Below are 22,272 nucleotides of genomic sequence, written 5' to 3'. Positions count from 1 at the left end.
CTTTGGATATATGACGAGCCGTGAGAACGTGGGCTGGCAAACACCGCGTGCGTCGTCGCAGCCACTTTCGCATCGATTGCGCCATCTGACGCGATCCGACTCGAATCGACGCCCGCGTTGGAGGCGTCGACCCCGACGGAGTGAAATCCGCGCACGTGTTCATCTCCGTGAGGGAAAACGTCGAGATAAAAATGTCAAGGGGGCGACCGCATTCGGTGCTTCAATTGGTAAATAAGGCGCCGAGTGCAAGATTCAATTTTAAAACGCTATTCAAAGAAACGCCAACAAAAGCGGCGCACGGGAAGGTTAATAACCGAATTCAATCGGCGGTGCTGCCACTGAGCAAACTCTGCGGCGTTTACAGTTAAGTGCGACAAATTGTGTTGATTCTACTCTTGACGGCGCGTTTGACAGGCGGGGAAATGTTTACCGTTTAGTCGACGACGGGAAGGAAAAGCGCTTGGACAAGAATAAGAGAAACGGATGAATGCAAACGCAAGGAGGCAGGTCAAACATCACCCAAGGCGTTTCTGATTATTTCCTCTGAGGCAAGGTCATTTCGAACGCAGCCATCTCGCTTTGCCTGGAAATGTACATAGAATACAAAAAAAAAAAGAAAATAAAACATCCGTTTTTCAGCAGGCTAGATGGGCTTTCAAAATTTTTTGAGTTTTCTCGACATGACAGGGCCCCTAAAAAACGGATTTATTCAGGGCGCATTTCGATAAATTCGCTCACCCAAAATGGCAGCTTCAAACCAAAATGGCCGAATTCCTGATCAAGGTCTGATTTGGGTGCTTAAGACTTTTTTGCGCAAAAAAGAAAAAAAGTCATTATTAATTTGCAAGCATTTTTCTGGTTTGTTTGAATAGAATAAATAGGACACGAGTAGGGTTGCCTGCCTCGCAAACAAGTCCTGTAATCCATAAATTTGACATGGCGAGTTTGAAAGTGCTCATTACTCGCCGGCTTCTTCCAATGCGTCCGTGTAACGATCGCACCCGCGTACGGCAACCTTTAATTAAGGCGCCTCTGTCATCTGTGGGAACACTCAAGGTTATTTTGACAAGATGTTTGACAAACACTTTGTCGAGGAAAAAAAAAAAAAAATCAATCGTGCCTATGTACATTTTATTTTAAAAGTCTCATTAAAAACTCTTAGACCGCTGCTGTTTTCTCGGCATGAACGTGTGATTGTGTTGCTTGTTCGTTATTTTATTTTTTTTCCTTTGAAAGCAGGAGGCTAATAGGCAATCTATTCTGTCTCGCGCCACCCTCAGATGACCGAACAGCAGCGATAACAAGACTCTTGAGGGGCACAGGGGAGGCGAGATGGACTGGTCCGAAACAAAGACGGAGGGGAAGCTTTGGGCCATAAACACACAAGCGGGGGGAAACACAAGTTCAAAACCCCACTAATCAAAGTCTGGGTTGGAATAGAAGGCTGTATTCATCTTACCGTTGGGAAAACCACGGCTGTGGACCAAGCGAGGATGGTGATCAGTCGCTACGCTGTCTCCGTTCTGCCGTCGGATCCGGCTTTCGACATCAAATTCGCACCAGCTGTTTTTATCCTATAAGTTGAATCAGAGATGTCAGTGGACTTGTTTTAACTCTGCATTTTAAATATAAATGTGTGTGTGTGTGTGTGTATATAAGTATATATATATATATATGTACTATATAGATAGATAGAGATAGCTACATGGATAGCTAGCTAGCCAGTAACCAGTAACTGGCTATTAGCTAGCCAACAGCTAGCTACAATCGATCTATCCATCTGAATATCTATCTATCCATCTAGATCCTGCTAGATAGACAGCTGGTGGATGGATGGATAGCTAGCTAGCTAGCTAGCTAATTAGTTTTCTAGCTAGCTAGTTAGTTGTCTAGCTAGCTAGCTAGCTGGAAAACTAAAACTAACTAGCTAGCTAGTTAGTTGTCTAGCTAGCTAGCTATCTATGTATAGATATACTGTATAGATAGATAGAGAGGCGGCCCGGTAGTCCAGTGGTTAGCACGTCGGCTTCACAGTGCAGAGGTACCGGGTTCGATTCCAGCTCCGGCCTCCCTGTGTGGAGTTTGCATGTTCTCCCCGGGCCTGCTCCGGTTTCCTCCCACATTCCAAAAACATGCGTGGCAGGCTGATTGAACACTCTAAATTGTCCCTAGGTGTGAGTGTGAGCGTGGATGGTTGTTCGTCTCTGTGTGCCCTGCGATTGGCTGGCAACCGATTCAGGGTGTCCCCCGCCTACTGCCCGGAGACGGCTGGGATGGGCTCCAGCACCCCCCGCGACCCTAGTGAGGATCAAGCGGTACGGAAGATGAATGAATGAATGAATGAATAGATAGAGATAGCTACATGGATAGCTAGCTAGCTAGACAACTAACTAGCTAGCTAGACAACTAACCAGCTAGCTAGCTATCCATGTAGCTATCTCTATCTATCTATACAGTATATCTATACATGGATAGCTAGCTAGCTAGACAACTAACTAGCTAAGATAAGATATCCTTTATTCGTCCCACACTGGGGAAATTTACAAATCCACCAGCTGTCTATCTAGCAGGATCTAGATGGATAGATCGATTGTAGCTAGCTGTTGCCTAGCTAATAGCCAGTTACTGGTCGTACAAACGAGTACAAGCACACAACAACGGAGAAGGGATCGCGTTCGCGTCAAGGGGCTAATCGATGCCGTCGAACTCAAAACGAATTCAACATAATTCACTTGCTGCGGCAACGTTAAAAGGAGCCGCACCGCACCGCCGCTCGTTTAATGCAATGCCGGCCAAGTTTGCGGGCCCAGAGGCATCATAATTCCGGGTGGAGGTCAGTGGATTTACTCCTGGGTGTGATTGTTTTTTTCCGCACACACTAATACACAGAGACACACGGCACAGCCTTGCCTCACGATGCCAAATTTCTGTCGGGCTTTGAAGCGGATAAGAAATATAGGAAGCAATGCCTCCCCTGGAGCTCAACTTCTCATCTCTTTTGACTTTGTGCTGAGGCATGAACTTTTCTTTGTCTTTTTCCGAGACAATTCCTCAGGCTCTCAGACAACGCAAACATCAGTCTGAGCTGATTAATTATGCCCGGCGGGCAAGGAAGGGCTCATAATAATACAACTACTACTAAAAAATAAAAAATTAAATAAATAAAAAAGCATAGAGCTTGCTGAGAGAGATCCCCTCGACCTAACTCTCACGTGACCTGCTGATCTTTACGGGAGCGGAGAATAAGTAAAAGTAGAAGTGTTTCACATCCAATAGAAAAAGCGTTCGCGAGATGTGCTTGCATCTTTTATTCATCAACAGATGTGAGATGCAAAAGGGGATGCATCCTGTGGCCTGCACCATGGCCCGCGGGGCTAAATGTATAAAATGTACCGCGCATGTACAGCTTTGCAAAGATGAGTCATTAGCCAGTACGAGTTGACAGCAGGCCCTTTCAAAATGAGGCTTCCATTTTGGTTTTATGCGGGAAAAAAAAAAATCCATAATTGGCTTCTACAAACGGATCCTCCAAATGACTTTCATGCCATGTTCCGCCCTTATTTCGTGGCGCAGCAACAAGAGCTTCATAATTTTGCGTCGTCCAGCCGTCTAGGATGTCTGCTTCTGTTTTGGGGCTCATTTGTGCGAATTATCTCATGAAAGTTCTCAAGATGTACTTTTGGACTCCCGTTCGGGATCGAAAACATTTGCTGTCGCCGTTGAAAATGTGACCAGTGGAAAGGCCGACGTCGGATCGGCCCAAACGAAATCCACTGACCGGCTGCTATGCAGTGACGTTACTTATGTTGAAAGTTGACAGGGGTTAAAGGTTATTTGTGGACACGACAGACGGCAGAATTGGATATTGATCCGGTGAGGGGGATGGTGAAGGAAAGGGCGGGGATCTGGGGGAGGGAATATAAAATGAAACCTCCATTTCTCTCCCGAAACGCCGGCTGAGAGGAGGGCGGGTCAGCAGATGGACCAAGATAAGCAGCAGCAGCAGCAGCAGAACGGTGAGAAGACGAAAAGGCCAAAGACTCTGTGAACACAGATAACGGATCGACTGAATGCCACTTTTTACTTGAGAAATCGTATCGTGAAGAGATGAAGTTGCGTCCTCTCACCTGCGGACGGTTCAGAATTACAGCAGATTGATTAGCCCCCGTGGACGCTTCGCCAGGCACAACTTTATTTGCAAAACATCCTTGACAGGAGATTGAGCCAGATTGTGACATCACAGTCGGGCATATATCTATTTATTTATTTATTTTAAGTAAATTTCAATCGGGAGTGATAAATAAACAGCTTGAAGTAAGCCTGATACTGTAATCTCGGATTTCTTACCGGCGAGAGAGTCAGAACAGATGTGGTCTTGCGTACTGCACATTTTCCCCGATCACACGCGGGGAGATAAAACGGCGGGGTTCACTTAACTGTAGTCCGATGCCTGAAAGTCTCCATGACATCAGTTTCTCCTCAGCTCTGCCGGTTTAGTTTTTTCTTGAAAAGATGGTGAAAATCATCCGGCGTGGTGGCTCGCTTCTCTCCGGGGTTCAACCGTGTCTCAAGCGTGCGGCGGGCCTGGCCCCCCCCTTTTATTACTTTCTGTCTGCTGCTGCTTCCAAGTCTGCCTTCCCAAAGCCTCGGAGAATAATAAGAGGAAAGCACATCCGTTTCTCCTGAAAATTGCCCCCTCCTTTGATCGACCAAGTGCACATTCGTCCACAAAGACATGGCTTGTTTTGTCACAAAGACATTTCTTTTTCAGTCGTGATTGTACAGATAAGTTCCTTTAGCGTGAAGGCTACAAAAGCAAGAGTACGGCAAATGGCATAGCATCCCGCTCGCAAACAAGTAGAATCCACACTTAACCAACAGGGCTAATTAGCCAATCACATGGAAACTGTTTGTCGGCTCGGAAAACTACCGGCGAAGAAGTGTACAAATTGTCTTGATATCTTGTTGACAAGCGAAAGGAAGGCTAAAAATGGGGGGAACACAAATAGGTTCTCCCTGAGTCACAGCAACTAGCTAGCTAGCTAGCTGGCTAGCGATAGCGTTCGGATGCCGCGCTACGTATCCCACTTGGGGCTGAATAAACAAGAGGCGATATCTACGGCACTTCCTCACGTGCTACTTTTTTAATTAGCTCATTCCAAGCTAACAAATTAGCTCGTCGCCTGGTTACCACCAAATAGGTGTTTTCATCCTCCCTTGAAAGACAAGTATGGCTTCAACGGCGCATACAAACTTAAAATGTCAGCAGCACGTCGAACTTCAACACGTTTTGTGTGATCCGCCCACCTTCTCCGAAGCCTTCGGGCCAAATAAGAACAAACTCCGGTTTTAACCTTTTCCTGAAAACACGACGTGTATGTGTGAACTATCACCCCCCCCCCCACACACACAGTCATCTCCCGAAGCGTCGTCAAGACGCGGGTGAGAAGGAGGTTAACATTCTCCAAACACAAAAAGAAGCTGTTTAAAATGTACGCGGGCGGTTTGGCGCAAACCTGTCAAGCGTCCCTCATTAGCCGCAACCGCGCCGACCAGCAGGGGGCCGGTGGCAAGCAACAGCGCAAACGCGACAAGATTAAAAATGAACAAGGGGTAAGTTTTGTGGGGGGTGCTCGACGTGGGTGGAAGTGCGACATGCTTTTTAGTCAGCGTCCTGGTCTGTCAGCATTTTTTTTTTTTTTTTTGCTGCTGCAGAAGCAGCAGGCGTAGGTTCAATGAGTCTTTCGGCACAGAGGAAAAAAAATGACACAAATATCAAAACTTCTCACTCAAAGATCAGCAAGTAGAGAGGAGAGTTTTTTGTTGTTGTTGTTTTTAGTTCATCTTTTTTTTTTTTGTCTCGATAGCTTCCTTAGACTTTTCTGCCACCACGGGGCATGGAGGCGGTGAGTGTTTAAAAAAAATAAAAATTGAGGTTGGGAGGCCAACTCCGTGTTCAAGTAGAGCTGAACGATTTCATTGTGAGTATGGAAAAGATGAGAAATGAAAAGAACAGAATTTTGTCAAAGTGAAGCGCCTCAACTCACTTCAACGAGGAACCGACAAGAGAATCTCTCCTGGAATCAGTCTTACAAGCCTCACCAAATTATGAGATTCTATCCTGTGCCTATTATCAAAACCGGCTTGCCGAGTTGTACAAAAACCAAAACCAAGAGGAATAAAAGAAGCGCTCCCCGCTAACTGACACGTCTGTGCCTCTGCGACGTCGGCCAGTGAAATAAATAAGGACTCAAATGTTGGCAAACAACAAGTACAGCTGACAGGATCTCCTCCGTGCTTGTGTTGGCTGTCAACTTCCTATAGCCGCTGCGGCGTAATAAGAAAACAAAATGCGTTAAAAAAAGGGGGTGTGGGGGGGGGGGGGGGGGAAATAAATCAGGAGTCATTTGTGCAGCTGTCACTTCCTATCTCGGCGACTGCAGGTTTCTCCAAGAAGGGCGGGGGATGGGGGGGGGGGGCGTTGCGAGGGGGGTGGGGGGGGGGGGGGTTTGTACGTCGGCGGGCACGTACGCCGCCGACGTATTTTCCAATGAGCCCGATGACAGGAGACTTCGAAACGTCGCTCCAATCTTATCCGTGCAAACAGATGTGCGGTGGGAGGAGGGGGTCGGGGTGTGGGGGCGGCAACAGTCAGGGAAGGAAATCAAAGGGCCACGACAATTGCCTTGCCGACATAAATGTTCCGCGCAATGTTAGGAAGGATAGTTGTTATGGGGATCAAGGTACGTACATAAACCCCCCGCCCCCCCCCCCCCAAAAAAACCCCTCTTAATATTGAACTTTCTTAAAAAGAAGCCATCGCATCACCGATGCCTCTCGCTGTTTCTGGAGTGTGGCGTCTCCACGGAAAAGCAGATAGAAGGAATGCGGCATACGGTTTGGGATCGAGCATACAGGTATGAATCTGGGGGGGGGGGGGTGCGGGGGGGGGACTGGACTGGAATATTTCCATCTTGGTATGTTTATTCTTATCAAAAGAAGTGAATCCAAAATGATGTCATGCTGGCTCACGTCGGCAAATAAGAACGCAGATGCTGACGGATGCTTGTGCACCTTTTGTGGGATTTACAGTCATTTTCATTACGTGCCCAATTTTGTATTATTATTATTATTATTATATAGAGTATATATTTTTTTTCAATTGTTGACCAAAGTACAGTTTTGGCGAGTCATCGGCGATGGCGGCCTCCGCGCTCCTTTCTCGACTGCGAGTGGAGATGACGCGGTTGAATTGCTAAACCACGTTGGCTTATGCTAATTTGGCAGCTCCGGGGAATTGGGCGAGCTTGTTCGATTAGCTCGGGGGGGGGGGGGGGGGGCAACGTCGCTGAAGATCTGTGGGGGCGCCTGCTGCCAGATACTCCATTCTTTTAACCCGCGTCTCTCCGGCGGGGCTATCGGAGATGAGGGCGCCTCCTCGGGGCAGCGCTTCACAACAAAATCATGTCCCATGTCATAGATCGACCGCCTTCGAGTAACAACATGTATTTCTGACCTAAAGCTCTGAATTTAAGCCAATTGAACCCCCCCCCCCTTCACCCCAGAAAGGCACTGTAGCAAAAAAAAAAAAAACAGATTAAATCTTGGCCTGGCAGGTTTCCTTGTCTGCACACGAGCATTTCCCCCCCCTCATCTTCTCAAAAGTCACGCAGTATCGAGCAGAGCGCGCGCACGCCCACACATCACGACTGCGCGATCGATAGATGGGATGGCGCGGGGGAGCTGCGGGACTAATCGCCCTCGGCGGGAGTCGACGTGCACAAATCCATCGGACACTTTTGACTCCGAGTCCATCTGCGCGGCGCCGCCGTTTCGCCTCACGTGTCGCGGGGAGAGCCCACGCAACCTCCGACTTCTTTTTGATTCCACGTGTGAGATGATTATGCGGGTGAACTTTTGCACGTCAAAGCCTCCAGAGTCGGATGCCTGGGGTTGCGCCCACTCGCCCCCCCCCCCCTCTCTCTTTGTACGCCACTGAAGCATCCATTTAAAACAAACAGATCATCATCATCATCGTCATCACAAAAGCTAGTCAGGCCTTTATCGTATTTCTGATTCCAGTCAGGAAGGCCAAATCTTTTGGAATAACTTTTCTTCTCGAGTCTCCGAGGGCGCCAGTGAAACTCAGTTCAAAAGTTTGCTTTCTAGGGATTTCTTTTTTTTGCCCCCCCCCCTGCCCCCACCCCTCTCCCTCTAAGTACAAAGCGGCAAAAAATATGCCGGCGGAATTTAATCTGGATCAAGCGAAGCCGACAGCTTCCGTAATGGATGCGGGATTTCCCGGCGCAGTCCTGCAAGCGCAATACCAAATTGAATCCCTGATCGCTAATTGTTAGCGGGTTAGCAGGTTAGCGGGTTAGCTTGTTGGGAGCTCAGGTGGAGGACGCAAAGAAATCCTCCCGCTGTCGAGATTTATCGTTGATCGTCATGGAAATGGAGCGATTTGGTCAGGTCTCCGAAAGAAAACCGCATGGGCCCGCTGGCGTGGAAAATCCGATCAAATGGCATTTGTCTCGTGGAGCAAAGTTATTCCACGTTCCAAGTTAGCAACTGGATCATGAAATTGGGATCAAAGAACTTTTTTGGTACAAAACACACCGGCTGTGAATCCCGCATGGCGGAAACAAGACTGCCGTAAATCTACCAAAAGGTGGCGCAGGTTAAAATGTACGATTGTACCTTGGCGTCAACCGGCGTATTCGTGCAAACGATTGCGTGCTTGCCTCCGCAATGGTATGAAGGCAGGCGGACGTTTGTGGGTGAAAGCAGCCGCCGTTTTAGTTCGGAGACCTCGTCTTGGGCGATCGGCATCTGCTCGCATGCTCGTATTTCTCCTGGTTCTCCGTCGGAGCTACAAAGCCGACTGGGCAATTTTGCCGCCTCCGACGGTCGTAGTAAAGCTGCAACAGAGACAAGATGACATCCAGAGTGGCTTTAATTTCTTCCGCGTGTGGGTTGGAATGTGACAGCTTTGAAGGTAGTATCAGAGCCGGTAGCCCCTTTCACGCCCGCCGTAAAATGCTCCATTTTCTGCTCATTTTTTCTATTTGCCCGCTCTTGACGATCGGCACGCGATCGGCATGGCCGAGTCTTTCTTTTGCACCTCTCCAACTTGCTTCAGTCTCACTCCGAGAGCTTTTCGCCTCGATGCAAGAGCAAGCGTCCCCATCCACGCGTCCCCATCCACGCGTCTTTCTCGGAGAAACTCGGCCCAGAGAGTTCAAAGGCGGCGACTGAAGAAGAGCTTCCGTTCTAATCCCGCAGAGTTTTTTTTTTTTTCTCCAAACATTTGGGCGGGAGCTTGAAAAGAGAGCCAACGTCTTCGGAAGGGTCTTCGGGGACCGGCCGCCCCGCTCCGGGACCACCTGGGAACAGACGCCGCCGTTAATTGCCGGCATTTGGGACCGCGCGGGGGCCCTCCCTGCTCATTTTTAAAGCTAATAATTACATTTTAACAAGTTGGACGGAAAACAAAAAAAAAAAAGAAAGGGGGGGGGGTTGTTTATTACGCGTTGAATTATTTTATGCTAATGGGATGACACAATACGGGTCATTCATTCATTTTTTTTTACTTTTGAAAATGTCTTTCTGGGCCGGTGTCGTACCTTCTTCCTGGTCTCAAGCGCTCGCGGTCAAATGGTCGTCTGCTGGTCCGGGGAGCCCCCTGGCCGCGCCTTTTCCACGACTGTCGGACAAACGGCTCGTTATTCGGCCGACGTTTTCTTAATCTGCACAAAGATCGGGGAAGACGATCACATCGCCGCATCAACAATTTGAGCCGCGGCAAGGCTTTCTCGTAGGGGATCCGTCCCGAGCCCACTTTTTTTTGTACGCGCGCTTTTCTCCGTCATTCCCTAAACCTCGACGCTCCTTTCCGTTCTTGTTAGCATGAAGCTAGGCGACTTTGATTCTGCCAAATAATACAAGTTGTACGGTAAACCGTGGGCGGGTCTGAAAGCCCCCCCTCCCCAGCGAGATCGACGGGGGTTCGCTCGACGAGGTATTGCCGACGCACCTTGCGAGGGCGTCGTCAATCGCCGCCCCGGTTGAAGCGCTCCAGCACGGTGGCGTTGGTCCTCTCGAAGAGCCACTGCTGACTGAGCAAAGACGGGTCGCACGAGTTCATGAAGACGCGGCGCTCGCCGGGGCTGCCGTCCACGCAGCTGTTGCTCACCGGGTGGTACAAGCTCTTATCCTGAACGTTCATGTCAATCAATCAATCAATCAATGAAGACAAAGTGCATAAGTAGGCGCTTGTTCCTCACGACGGCAGTTCTGCCGGTCGCGCACCTTGCGGTAGCGCCACAGCTGGTTCCCCTTCATGCCGTGGCAGTCGTAGAGGGTGACGAAGCTTTTGTGGGAGACGGCGTCGAGGCAAACCTTCCTGGTGTGCACCGGGTCGCCCAGGCGAATGTCCTGGCGCCAACCCAGCGTCAGCACCTGCGCGGCGAAAGCCAACGTGGCAAGCGGCGGCGGCTAAAGTGATTCGGAGCAGAGACGCGTCGGCGCCGGGAGCCCACCTGCCCGTGACTCCGGGCCACGTCGCCGCGGCTTTTGGCGCAGTTCTCCAAGCGCACGGGGCTGCCCGACACAAAGTGTTTGACCTCCATGCACATGCCGCTGCCCACGTTGCGGATCTGCGGACCACCGAACGCGCCAAGTCAGTCAGCGGAAGAAATGCTACAGTGAGGACGGTTCTCTGTCTTTGTAATACGGGCAACGACAAGCCTCGTATTAGCTTATCGTGTCGTTTACGCGCGGGATAGGCGTCAACGCATCAAACCGTTTACCTCGCCCCAGGCGGCGGCGGGGGGCTCCACGGGCGGGTAGTGTTCGGGTAGATCCCAGGCCACCTGGCTCATGAACCACTTGAAGTCGTTGCACGCCAGGCGGCTGCGCAGCTCCTTCTGCGCCGTCATGTCGCCAGCCGACAGGTGGCGGTACTCGGGCCGCCGCCGGTACACGTACTCGGCGTACTCGTCCATCCACACCTCGGCCACGCGCTTCAGGTTCTGGGAGAGGAGGCCAAAAGGGGGCCGGTTGCGCGGCTTTGTCCGGCGAAACGTGCGCGCGCCGCCAAGCCTTACTTTGGCTAAGCTGATCCCGCCGGGGACCTTGTAGGGGACGTACTTCCTGTAGATGTGCCCCACCCTGGAGCACGGGATGTCCTCCATGCGCCCGCCGCACATCCACAACTGCAGAGAGAGCATCTGGCTTGTTAACGGATGTTTGGGGATTTCAGTTTCTGGGTTCAGTCCTGGATTAGGGTTTCAAATGACGCTTTCAAGCCAAGGGGTTGCATTTCAGATTTGAGTCGCAAGCCTGGATGTCGGAAGAAGGACGTGCCAGGGAAGGATATTTGCTTTTCAAACCTGGGTTAAGATTTTAGGTCCGGGCTCGGGTTTCAGTTTCGAGTATGTGTTTGGGGTTTCGCACCGGGGTGGTGATTTCAGCTGAAGACGGAAATTAGGGTTTCGCCTAAGCGAATCTAGCCCGGGTCGTGATTTGAATTTGGTCGTTTTAAATTTCAGCGTTCCCATCTATGCAAAGGTTTCAGGCAATAGTTTGGGATTCAAGTCTGGTTTATGGTTTCTGGTCACGGTTTGGGGGTTTGGATTTCAAGTTATCATTTGGATTTTGAATGAGAGTTTCCAAGCCAGGGTGCAAATGGGATTTCAGCCTGAGCAGTTGCGCCGTGGCTGTGTTAACATTAGCACGCCACTGCACACACACGCACACACACACACACACACACACACACACACACGCATACACACACACTAGTGCATAAATAAAAGATGTAGCTGGAAGACAAACTCTGGGCTCAGAAAGCGGACTCGGTCTCTAGTATCTGGTTGACTTGCGTGTCTAAATAAAACATCAAGTATGTGCGATGTCCAATCACTTCCTATGCTATTTGACTCACAATAAAAATAAGAACAATAGCACGGCAGCTGGGCAGCAGGACGCCAACGGCCATCAATCGCCTCCAGTTGTCGGCCACCCGCGCGTGCCCTCGCCCGCAAAGGCGCACGCGTCCGTTTGGGTGGGGACAGAGGACAGCGATGTCGGCCGCCACCAAGCGATGAAAAAAAATCAAATAAAAAAAAAAATAAAGTCAACAATGTTGCAAACTATTTCTCCGCCGAGAGATGACCGTTTCATTGGGTTGCCGTGGAGACGAGCCTCAGGGGCCGTTACAAACGTCGTGAACAACTCTTCAAAACGAATTCCGGTTGAGGTTTACCGTCAAAGCAAAAATAAAACACTGAACAGAACTTTGCCTTCCAAAAGTCCCCAAGCGGAAAGCTAACCCACAATAAAAAAAAAAATGTCACAAGTGTGCTAATGGAACTGAGCGTCAGCAGTGGCCATTTCAACACACATGACACAAGTACTACACTGCCCCCTGGTGGACAAGACACGCGCAACTTAAGGAGTAGCACAATGTCAATGGGCAGTGAGGCATGGAATCACGATGCGCAGTTCCTTAAATTCTACTCGATTACGATTTTACTGCCCAATACAATACAGCCGAGTGCTATTTTTGATTCAAAAACATGTTAGAAAAAAAATATGCTAGTGGTTTTTGGGGCAGTGAAATGGATTCATGGCATTCGCGTACCGATGGATGCTATTGCGAGTATTCTGCACGCCTGTCCGGCCGGCTTCAAGTCGTGATGTTATCCGGCGGTGTGAGCGTGTAAGGCTCGGCGTTCTCATCGCCGGCATGCAGGCAAAAATGAAAGAGCGGTGGCGGCTGCACGTAGAGCCAGCGACCGCGTCGCGGGGTTTGTCGGGATTAGCGCGAGAGTCTGTTAATCTTCTCACCTCAGGAGAACGTTAGCGCCAAGCCTATCGGCTGATGGGGATCTTCATAAAAAAAAAAAGGGCAAGCCAAATTGAATGTCGCTGGGCCGGGCGGATTTAAGACTTACGCGGCCGCTGCTAGCCACGCGTTAGCGCTTGGTGACAAATTGGTGACTCATTCTTTCCTGGGCCAGGCGATCAAAGCGGGTTTTGGTTTTAACTGTGAACCGGCCGATAATCACTCTAACGTCGAGGAGGCGTCGCCTTGGGATTTTACCTTGAAAGAGATCTCGTACTGCTCGCCGCCCCAGATCTCCAGCCCCGCGTCGTAGCCTCCCAGCTCCCAGAACCACTTCCTGTCCACGGCGAACAGCCCGCCCGCCATGACCGGGGACCTGCGACACACAAATGTGCGTTGAGCGTGCCAGTGCGCTGTTTACGGGGGGGGGGGGGGGGGGGGGGGGGGGGGCGGAGCGACTGTCGTATTCAGATAGGAAGCCGCTTTGAAGAAGCAATTAACCCGCCGCAGCTTTCGCTAGTCGCGCACCTTGTTAGCGGCGCAAGTTCTCTGGCGCGCTATTGTTTTGGCCCGCCGCAACACCCGAGACGCACAAACGAGCCAAGCAGGTGCTCCCGCGACTTCACTTCAAAGTCAGGCAAACTTCCTTGGTCGCCCCTCGCAAAAATTGACGCGTTTCGCCTGGGCGCCTGATTTCAAATCGCGCAGCAAAGTGCTTGAATGAAGGGTTTGGATTTCAAATTAGCATTTTAGCGTTCGGGATGTTTGATAGCCGCTTTCGGCAGACTTATTCACTCTTTTGAGTGCTCACCGATACCAAGTACCGATACTTGTAATGCTTTTGATATGTCACACTTCATTTGTGAACAAAAGATATTTCATTCTGACGGCCATGATGACTCGCCGTGCAGGATAGCGCCAACTACTGCCGAGGAGGACTTGCATGACGTCAGATTTTTAAATGATTCCGATTTTACCTGAAGTAATCACGTCTGGCACCCGATGCCTTCCATCAAGACTCGCCCGTTCCTAATTTTTAACATTTGAAACCTGGGTTTGCGTTCCAAGTTGGAATAGGATTCTTCGATGAGGATTTGAAACCGCAAATTAGGTTTCAAATTCCGATTGCGAGCTCGCCCGAATGGAGTTTCCGCAAACAGAAAAAGCCAAATGTCAAGCTTCGCACTCGCTGGTCTCTGTGTTGTTCATGATTGGTTATCGTGCGCATCCCCCGGTAAACACAGACGGGCAGAAGATCCTTCAAAGCCCCGCAGGCGGTTGCCATGGTTACGCGCCTTTCATCAGGTGGGCATCGGCATCATCCGGCACGTACTCCGCTCCGGCCAAAGTGGTCCCCGAGGAGGCTCATTTAAAGGCACGAGCTGGCGCCGACAATCGGCCGACGGGGTCCCCGCGGCCCCCCCCTCCTCCCCCCGCGCGCTGATGACAAAGTGACGTTCCGATTAGCCCGCTCGCGGCGCTCGTAGTAACTCGATTTGGCTGACTGCTGACAGCGCGGCGTTCACGATGACGACTGTGGTCATTATTTCCATTCGCTATCGGAGCAATTAAGTTTCGAATCCAGACGTATGGTTTTTACATTTCCGTCTGCAATTTCTGCGTACATTCCAAATCTTTTTTTTTTTTCAAGCTGGTGTTTAGCTTTCAAGTCCGTTTTTAAATAAAGGCTGTTTAAGGGTTTGGAATACGTCCACTAAATGCAAAATATTCATTGAGTGAGCGGAAGATTTCTTTTTTGTGCTTTCCATGTGCGGACAAATTGCGTCAAACAGAAGTCGACGTTTTTCTCTTACTGACAGCGGCTGCACTGTGCTCCTGCTGCTGCAATGTCGGCCACCCCCCCCCCCCCACCCCCCGGCCCCCTCGAGACTTATTTCCCGGGCGCCAAGAGGACAGAAAAGGCAACGTTTTTATCAGAGTGACCTTGTCTTGTTGTCAGCCGGCGTCCGACGTTTGTGCCGGGGCAACGGAAGCTGCCACACTGTCTGATTTTCAGCTTCAGATCACCCCCCCCCAAAAAAAGCCAGAAGTAGTGCCTCAAAAGAGCACATTTGCAAGGTTATCGCGAGCGCCGGCGGTTTTCCCATTCAATTTCATACGAAACGCGTCACTCACTCGAAGGGCTCGCTGGGGTCGTCCTTCTGCAGGCGGGCGGGGATGGGGATGCGCTTGTAGTACATCTCCCAGTCGAAGGCCCCGCGCATGGCGTCGCCCGCTTGCGTCTCGTAGCCAAAGTTGTCGTGGTCGATCACGTCGATCATCGGGCACACGATGGTCTTCCGGTTCTGGGCGATTCGGTCTGCCGAAGCACAGGCGACGGAGTAAGTATCATCTGCGCTATTTGTCGACGGTGGAAGAAAGAGCTTTTTTTTTGGGGGGGGGGGGTCTTCAAGAGTTCCCCACCGAGTAGCGGCGGCAGCCAGTTGACGTTGGCCTCGCAGTGCGAGTCCAGGAAGGTGATGACCTGGGCCTTGGCGGCGCTGGCGCCCAGCAGCCGGGTCCGGATAAGACCCTCCCTCTTCTTGGTCCTCAGGATGCGCACTTTGGGCAGGCGCTCCATGTACTCCTCCAACGCTGCCTTCAAGTGCTCTGCGGGTAGAGGAAAGAAAGGATGGAGGTCATTTGGGACCGGTTTCGGTCATTTTTTGTAGAGTGTGATCTCAAATTGAGATTCAAATGTAGAAAAGAAAATTGGAGGCCAGGTGGGACGCCGCAGCGCGAGCTCAACGTGCCATATTGCCATCCTTAACTTATTCAGTACCAGCCAATTCTGGACCAAGACGTTTAAATACAAAAGTCTTTGGGAGTGAATGATTTTTTTCAGCAAAAACTGCCTTCGGGTCGGACTTTGGGCAGCAGTCTTCCATGCTATAAAAAGTGGCATTGCCATGAAGGACAGGAGGGCTCGGCAGGGTAAAAAAAAAAAAGCAAGCCCTATAAATCAAAGCAGGAACAAAAAAAAAAGCATTAAAGCCTGAGTGGCAAATTAATTCTCTCATGAGACGAGATTTTGGAAAGGGCGGGCGGGAGGGGCCGCCAAGATCGGCGCCTTTAATTGTGATTGGTTCATTTTCCCTTGGAAATAAATTGGAATACGGCTCGGTGTTTACCCAACACAAGGAGACGATTAATCACGCTAATGAGCGCGCGGAAAACGGCGGCAAACACATTAGTCTCTATTAGAAAGCCGGTCGGGCCGGACGCGGCGGGCGGGTGACCTGCCAGGCGTCTCGAATGGCAGAGGGAAGGGGGAAAGGCGGCCGCTCGCAAGGTAGACGAGTCCATTTGGGGGGGAAATCGAGTCGAAGCGGCCAAGTGGAATATCGTCTGGATGACATGATAACCAAAACAGCAGCACCTCCGGAGGCTTCTAAGCAGCCTTTTAGGCATGCGGACTAAATACAAGCGCAGTTGAAAGGAATATTTCGTCACGAGCGTGTCGCCATTAAAGGATACGTCGGAGGCGGGCGGGCACGGAGTGAAAAAAAAAAAATAGAAAAAAATAATTATTATTTAATAAAAATAATATAATTTATAATAATAAATATGATAATAAATAAATGAATAAATAGGAAAAAAAAATTGAAATACATTTTTGTCTTGCTTGTAGTCGCTCCCTTGAATTCCCCGATACAACGTATCCGTGTTAGTTAACAAGTGCCTGTAAGGGGCGTGGCCTAGCATGTGTGACATCACGAGCGCCAGCTCAGATAAGAGCGACCCGCTGTAAGTCAACGCCGAAGCCGGCGACGACGGCGTCGAGGGCTGCGCGGCAGGCGTCGCTTCCCGCGCACGTAAATTAGCTCGCCCGCTCCGCAAAGACATTCCGATCGATCGGCGTCTCTCCTGAAGCGCTGTCGCTCAATGATCCTGCTTTGGTCACGTCGCGTGACGCGCCGACCTCCCGCCTTTGCCGTCGCACTGTGTCGAGCGCCGTTAGCGCGTTAGCTAAGCCACACACACGCGCGCGCGCACGATGTTCTGGCACAGGCTGATGAATAAACATGCGCGTTGTTGTCGTTTTTTTTTTTTGTTTTTTTTTTTTTTTGCTGCTGCAGCTGTTTTGCCCGTCGTTCCGCCGCTGAATGATCATTTCCGATCACCGCAGCCAGTGTGGCTGAGGGCTGGTTTGAGTGGCTCTTGATAGCAGCCTTCTCGGCCTCTAAGCAACACACACACACACACACACACACACACTCACTCCTAATGAAAGCGTCTTGGAGGTGGAAATCAGTTCATCAAATGATGATTGGGTCACATTTATAGCGCTTGAGGAAGAGCGTGCCTTTCTATGCCGTCCGGGTCAGTACCTCGATGAAATGATGGTCGTAATTAGCGGTTTGCGCTGTCAGTTGAAAGCTTTCAATTGCCTGCAAACAGCAGTTGCGCCGCCATGAAGGAAAAGCAAGAGAAGGAAAGCGGTCAGATATGGAGACAAGACAAGTAAGTGCGGTCGCTGAAGCCGCACAGACGTGGAAGTCGTGGGAGCTTCCACGTCTTTTCTGGCGGTTTCCAGGTTAACTTTTTGGATACGTTTCACGCGTCGTTCATCGCCGCCCGTAGCCAAGCGCGTGTTTTATTCAGCTGACGGAGGCGTGCCACGGGCAGATTGATGGCCCGATCGCTTCCCCTCGACGCGGACGACTCGGTCGCTTTCGCCGCGCTCGGCACGGGAGGCGCATGACACTAATTGAGGCTGAGATGTGTTGGTCGGACGCCTGGCAGGCCTCAAAACGTGCGTTCTCGAATGCCTCTTTGACCTTTTAGAGACATGCAAAAAAAAATGTTTTGTGCAGATTGCCGCTACTATTCTGTGATCGATTCCGAACAGCAACATGTTTTAGATACTGGCTGGAATCATTTTCATATGTATATATATATTTTTTTTTTGGGGGGGGGGGGGGGGGGGCAAGATGACTCCCCTTTGTGAAATTCCCCAGCGCGACCTCCCATGCAAATTGACTGGAAAACCACATCAGAGTCGGTCAAGTCTCACTTGCTGGCCGTGGGGATTCAAGGTAAAACTAAAATTGGGGGGGGGTAGGGGGGGGGGCTTCCGAGAAAAGCACCTGACTGAAGTGATAAGGCGAGTGCAAATGCGACTGCACCTACTTGACGACTCCATTAAAGGGCCACCGTGCTCGGTTGGCGGGGGAGGTCACCATGGCAACAGGCGAGATGCGGACCCCAACGCCGCCGCCGTCTGCAAAGTGGAAGAGGCGCGGCAATTTCTATCTTTTGTCTGAGAGTTTGGCAGAGCGAGTGGCTTGGCGGCGAGGCGGCCGCTGGCCAATTTTTCCGACTTCCTTTCATATAAGCCGACGTTCAAGTATGTTGCGAATCAAGGCGGAATCTCGGGGGTGGGGGGGGGGGGGGTGGGGGGGGAGAGTCGGTGCCACCAGTAAGCGAGCGCCGCGGCTTTTCCTCCTCCACCTCCTCGCGCATTGGCTCCTATTGGTTGCGTTTGCCGTGTCGTGTGGCCGCGCGGTGGATTCCTCCTCCGCGATGAAACACTTTTCACCTCCGTCAGGCAGCGCCGGCCTATTTATGCGGGAAGTCTTTGACGAGAAAGGAACATTGATTTGTGTGGCATTCCGCGCAGGAACACTTCAGCCTTATACCGCCTTCCTCCTCCATTCCGACACCCCCCCCCGCACCCCCCGCCAACCGCCACCACCGCCGACATTCCTCAGGCAGTCTCTCATGCGCAGAGAAGCATCGATTGAAGCTTGCATTCCGCTTGGGTATCTGAGGCTTAATTACAGTTGGAATGAAATCTAATCAAAGGCCAGCGGCCCCGAGAGGGAATATCACAGCCGACAGCCCGCGGGGGTTCAAGTCGCAACAATGGAGCTCGCTGGTGCTGCGGCGCCCCACCTGGCCTCCATTTTCTTTTTTTTTAATTGTCAGGAATGAAACGCAAGTTTCTCGATTCCCCCCCACCCCCCCCAATAAAAACTAGTCAACTTTGTTACCCCCAAAATCTAAATCGGAGCATCACATTGGACGGCGACAAAAGGTCCAATCAGATTTGACAATTGCATTTTTTTTTAAAACAGTACATGACAAAAGCAATTGTGTATGTTTCAATTAAAAAAAAAAGTTTTTGGTTTGGTTAAAAAGAAAAAAAAGTCTCATTTGTGCAAACGCGTGCTTTTCATTGGAAAAGCACGCGTTTGCAATTAGCATTAGCATTGCAATTAGCAATTAGCATGGCACCAATTAGCATTTGATGTGGGCTCGTGAAAAACTGGCAGGCGACTCCAAACGAGACGATAATAGCACAAAAAAATATTTTGGTGTGAGATTACAGCCCCTGCCACAAAACACAAAGCGCAGTATTGTCATTGGGCAAGATCAGCGTACCTTTGTCGCTGAAGTCGTCCACCAGGATGACCTCGGCGATGAGCTGCGGAGGCGAGCGGTTGAGGACGCTGTGGACGGTCCTCAGCAGCGACGACCAGCCCTCGTTGTGGAACGGGATGATGATGCTGGTGCTGGGCAGCTTCTCGGCGTACAGCTTCCGCTTGCAGCTACGCACAAGGCAGACGAGACGGCAGGACCAATTAATTGCAGTTAATTGTTGGTGGAAGTTGGCCGGCGTTTTGTAAGCGCAGCTATCGTGGCGCGGCGGCCCTTCGAGAGAAAATGGCGGCGAGGCGGAATTGGAATCTGTTTTTCGGGAAAAGGTTAAGCGTCCAGGGAAGGGCTTTTGAGATTGAGAGCGTGTCGGAAATGTTTACAAATGGATTTACAAGGACTCAGTGGGGAAACGGTAGCTTTGCGACGGCGCGAAAAGGGCTAACAGCATCGAATTCAGCGGGGAAAAAGGGAGAGCCGCGCCCCGGTAAAAAAAGTGAATGAGTTAACGGCACGTCACACACACGTCTCCAAAGACTTTCGGCTTTAAGACGGATGATATCAATAGATACCAGGTTCAGCACGCATCTCGTCACAGATGCGACTCCGACAGACACACAATGAAGGGCGCGCGTTTTGAAGCGCTTAATGCCCGCCGCCACTTTTCGCAAAGCACCGTGAAGTTGTGAAAAGACTTACTTTGGGTGGCGGATGTCCGGAAGGGAGCGGTTGAGCGAGATGCGGTCGCTGACGTAGATGTTGAAGCCGTTCTCCCTGTAGGCCAGGTCCACTTGGTCGGCCTCGGATATGGGAAAAGGTTTTCCCTGTTCGCCGTTTCCTAAAGGGAGAACAGCCAAGGCGGTTGAATTCACAGCCAGTCAGAAGACTTCATCAAATTACACGCAGACGCCGTGTTCCATTAAGCGGGCGCGATGTGTCGGCTTTGCCGCTGGTAATTAAGCGGGCGCCATCAACTCCTCTAATTGACGTTTTGTTTCGCGCCGCGTGCACGGATCGCCTTGATCTCAGACCGATACGATCCCTAAGAAATACAAAAACACAAAAGCGCCGCGCATCCGCTTCCGATCGGGGCTCGTTTAAGGGCAAGATTCCTTCGGCGCCACTTGATCCAAAGTACACGCCTTGCAATTCGTGCTACAAACCAAAAATGGCCGAATTCCGGATCTGCGTCTGCGAGACTTTTTGGTGAGCTCTTTATTACAACCGACATCTCCGCCGAGTTCTTTGTCAGGCTGGAAAACGGCTGCATGAGGCTCATTACTTCAAGCCTTCAAATAGGTGCTAATGAGGTTTTTTTTTTTTTGTAAGATCATAAATAAAAGCCTCTCCCCCCCGCGCGGCCACTATTTTCTCCAACAATTGCTCGGCATCAGTGTTTATCCATCATCCATCATCTGGGTCCCTGGGGTGACGTTGGGTTTCTCATTTACAACAACTGCAGGAGCTCCACTGCACTCCCACTCGCTCGGCGGCCAAATACTTTTCATCTCATTAACAAATCAGCCGTCGGTTTAATTTGGCACGAAGAAGGGGAAAGTGGCGTTCGCCGCTAAGACAAGAAGCAGCATCGGTACCGGTGGTTTGAATCGACCCGGATGGGTACACGACACACACGATGCATTGTCTCTCAATATTTTTTTTTAATTTTTTGGTTGTCTTGAGCATTGGAGAGAATAGCTACACAAACATCAGCATCAAAACAGGAGCTCAGAACATTCAGAGAGTGCATTTTTGGTGCCCCCCTGCCCCCCGACACACACACACACTCACCAACTCGAACGGCGTCCCTTCGTATGGCATCGTAGTCGTGCCAGTCGGTCCGTCGCACGCCGTCTTGCCCAATATGGCCGACCTTCCTCATCTGGTTGAGCCCCTGTGGATGGAAAGACACATCGCCGATGTGGTCGGTTACCCGATTTGTTTGTTGGGGGGCTAGCGTGATAATCAATGTCATTTTTTTTTTAAACGGTTAAACTTTGCCGTGGTGACTTTAGGCTTGAATGTGTCGGTTGATTTTTTTTTTTACTGCCCCCGGTGGAGCGCAAGGGGAGCGCAACGTGGCAACATGGCTCAATTTGCCTTAGCCTTCACGTGACTCTCGCGTCCGGCTGGCAAGCGCCTCTCTGGTGAGCAACCTCCTTTCGCATGCGTTGCATTTTGCCGAGGACATCGCCAAATCCCACAGAAAGAGCGATAAGACCAGCGCATCCCCCTTCATTCTCTCAACACCCCGCCGGGGTCGATACTTCCCGCCACCTACTGAGAGATAGGAGTCGCTTGTTGCTTCCACCCCTCCTACTCACATTCTCAGCGCTTCCTCGTCTGCTGCTAAGTCCGCATTGAATCCCCCCCAACCCCCTTCCCACTCCTCAAGAGATGCAATTACCTCGCCACCTCTGCTCGCTTTTGGTCGGCCACTTCTCGCACCGGCGAGTCAATCAGGATCAGAAACCTTTTTGGGGTGTCTTTCAAGGATGCACTGAATCAAACCACAAACGCAATAACGTGTATGCGGGATACAGGTCTCGTTTTGGTTCACGTCCTCATGTTCAACGGGAGAATTGTTGTTTGATTCATCGTTGCGGCCCTACAGTGTAAACTCAAAAACGGACTCATTCAGGATGAACATTTTGGTGGCGAAAATGCGCCGCAAAACATGTGCAAAAACTGTAACAGTATCAGTTATTAGTGCTAAAATTAATAACGTCAAAGGTCCAAATGTAAAGTTACACCAAAGGTTCTAAGAACAACATTGGGGGGGGGGATAATTTGCTTCAAAAATCATCGCGTCACATTTCCAATAGGCAATTTGCCACAAAGAAAAATAGTGCTGATGTTGACGGGTAATACTAATACATGCAATGGAAACTCGCAATTTGAACACCTTTAGCGGTCATCCATTTTTCGCAAATTGACCAAATGTTTATGCAAAAAATGTTCTCAACAAAATAAGACGGTGTTGATCATTACGACTGACATTGGAGAACAGTAATACCACAAAAAACTTGGGTGAGAAAGAA

The 22,272-nt window shown here is 50.5% G+C and overlaps 1 protein-coding gene across 3 annotated transcripts in view; it reads right to left on the bottom strand.

Moving 5' to 3' along the window:
• Positions 1 to 8,361: 8,361 nt before the first annotated feature.
• Positions 8,362 to 22,272, bottom strand: part of LOC127587763 (polypeptide N-acetylgalactosaminyltransferase 10-like) — a 29,251-nt gene continuing 15,340 nt past the window's right edge. For 2 of the 3 annotated variants that reach the window (XM_052046192.1, XM_052046191.1), the window contains 11 exons: positions 21,023 to 21,125; positions 19,931 to 20,069; positions 19,238 to 19,404; positions 15,275 to 15,460; positions 14,987 to 15,170; positions 13,109 to 13,226; positions 11,109 to 11,216; positions 10,812 to 11,033; positions 10,542 to 10,658; positions 10,312 to 10,461; positions 10,034 to 10,216 (listed from right to left, as the gene is read on the bottom strand). In XM_052046192.1, the coding sequence (XP_051902152.1) occupies positions 10,212 to 10,216; positions 10,312 to 10,461; positions 10,542 to 10,658; positions 10,812 to 11,033; positions 11,109 to 11,216; positions 13,109 to 13,226; positions 14,987 to 15,170; positions 15,275 to 15,460; positions 19,238 to 19,404; positions 19,931 to 20,069; positions 21,023 to 21,125 (1,499 nt within the window). In that variant the 3' untranslated portion in view covers positions 10,034 to 10,211. Of the gene's footprint in view, positions 9,387 to 9,626; positions 9,750 to 10,033; positions 10,217 to 10,311; positions 10,462 to 10,541; positions 10,659 to 10,811; positions 11,034 to 11,108; positions 11,217 to 13,108; positions 13,227 to 14,986; positions 15,171 to 15,274; positions 15,461 to 19,237; positions 19,405 to 19,930; positions 20,070 to 21,022; positions 21,126 to 22,272 lie in introns of those variants that run through there. The other variant, XR_007958845.1, reaches the window with a different exon arrangement.

Source organism: Hippocampus zosterae, chromosome 16, assembly GCF_025434085.1.
Source record: "Hippocampus zosterae strain Florida chromosome 16, ASM2543408v3, whole genome shotgun sequence".
Classification (NCBI taxonomy): Eukaryota; Metazoa; Chordata; class Actinopteri; order Syngnathiformes; family Syngnathidae; genus Hippocampus; species Hippocampus zosterae.
This window is presented reverse-complemented; position numbering and strand designations above follow the sequence as displayed.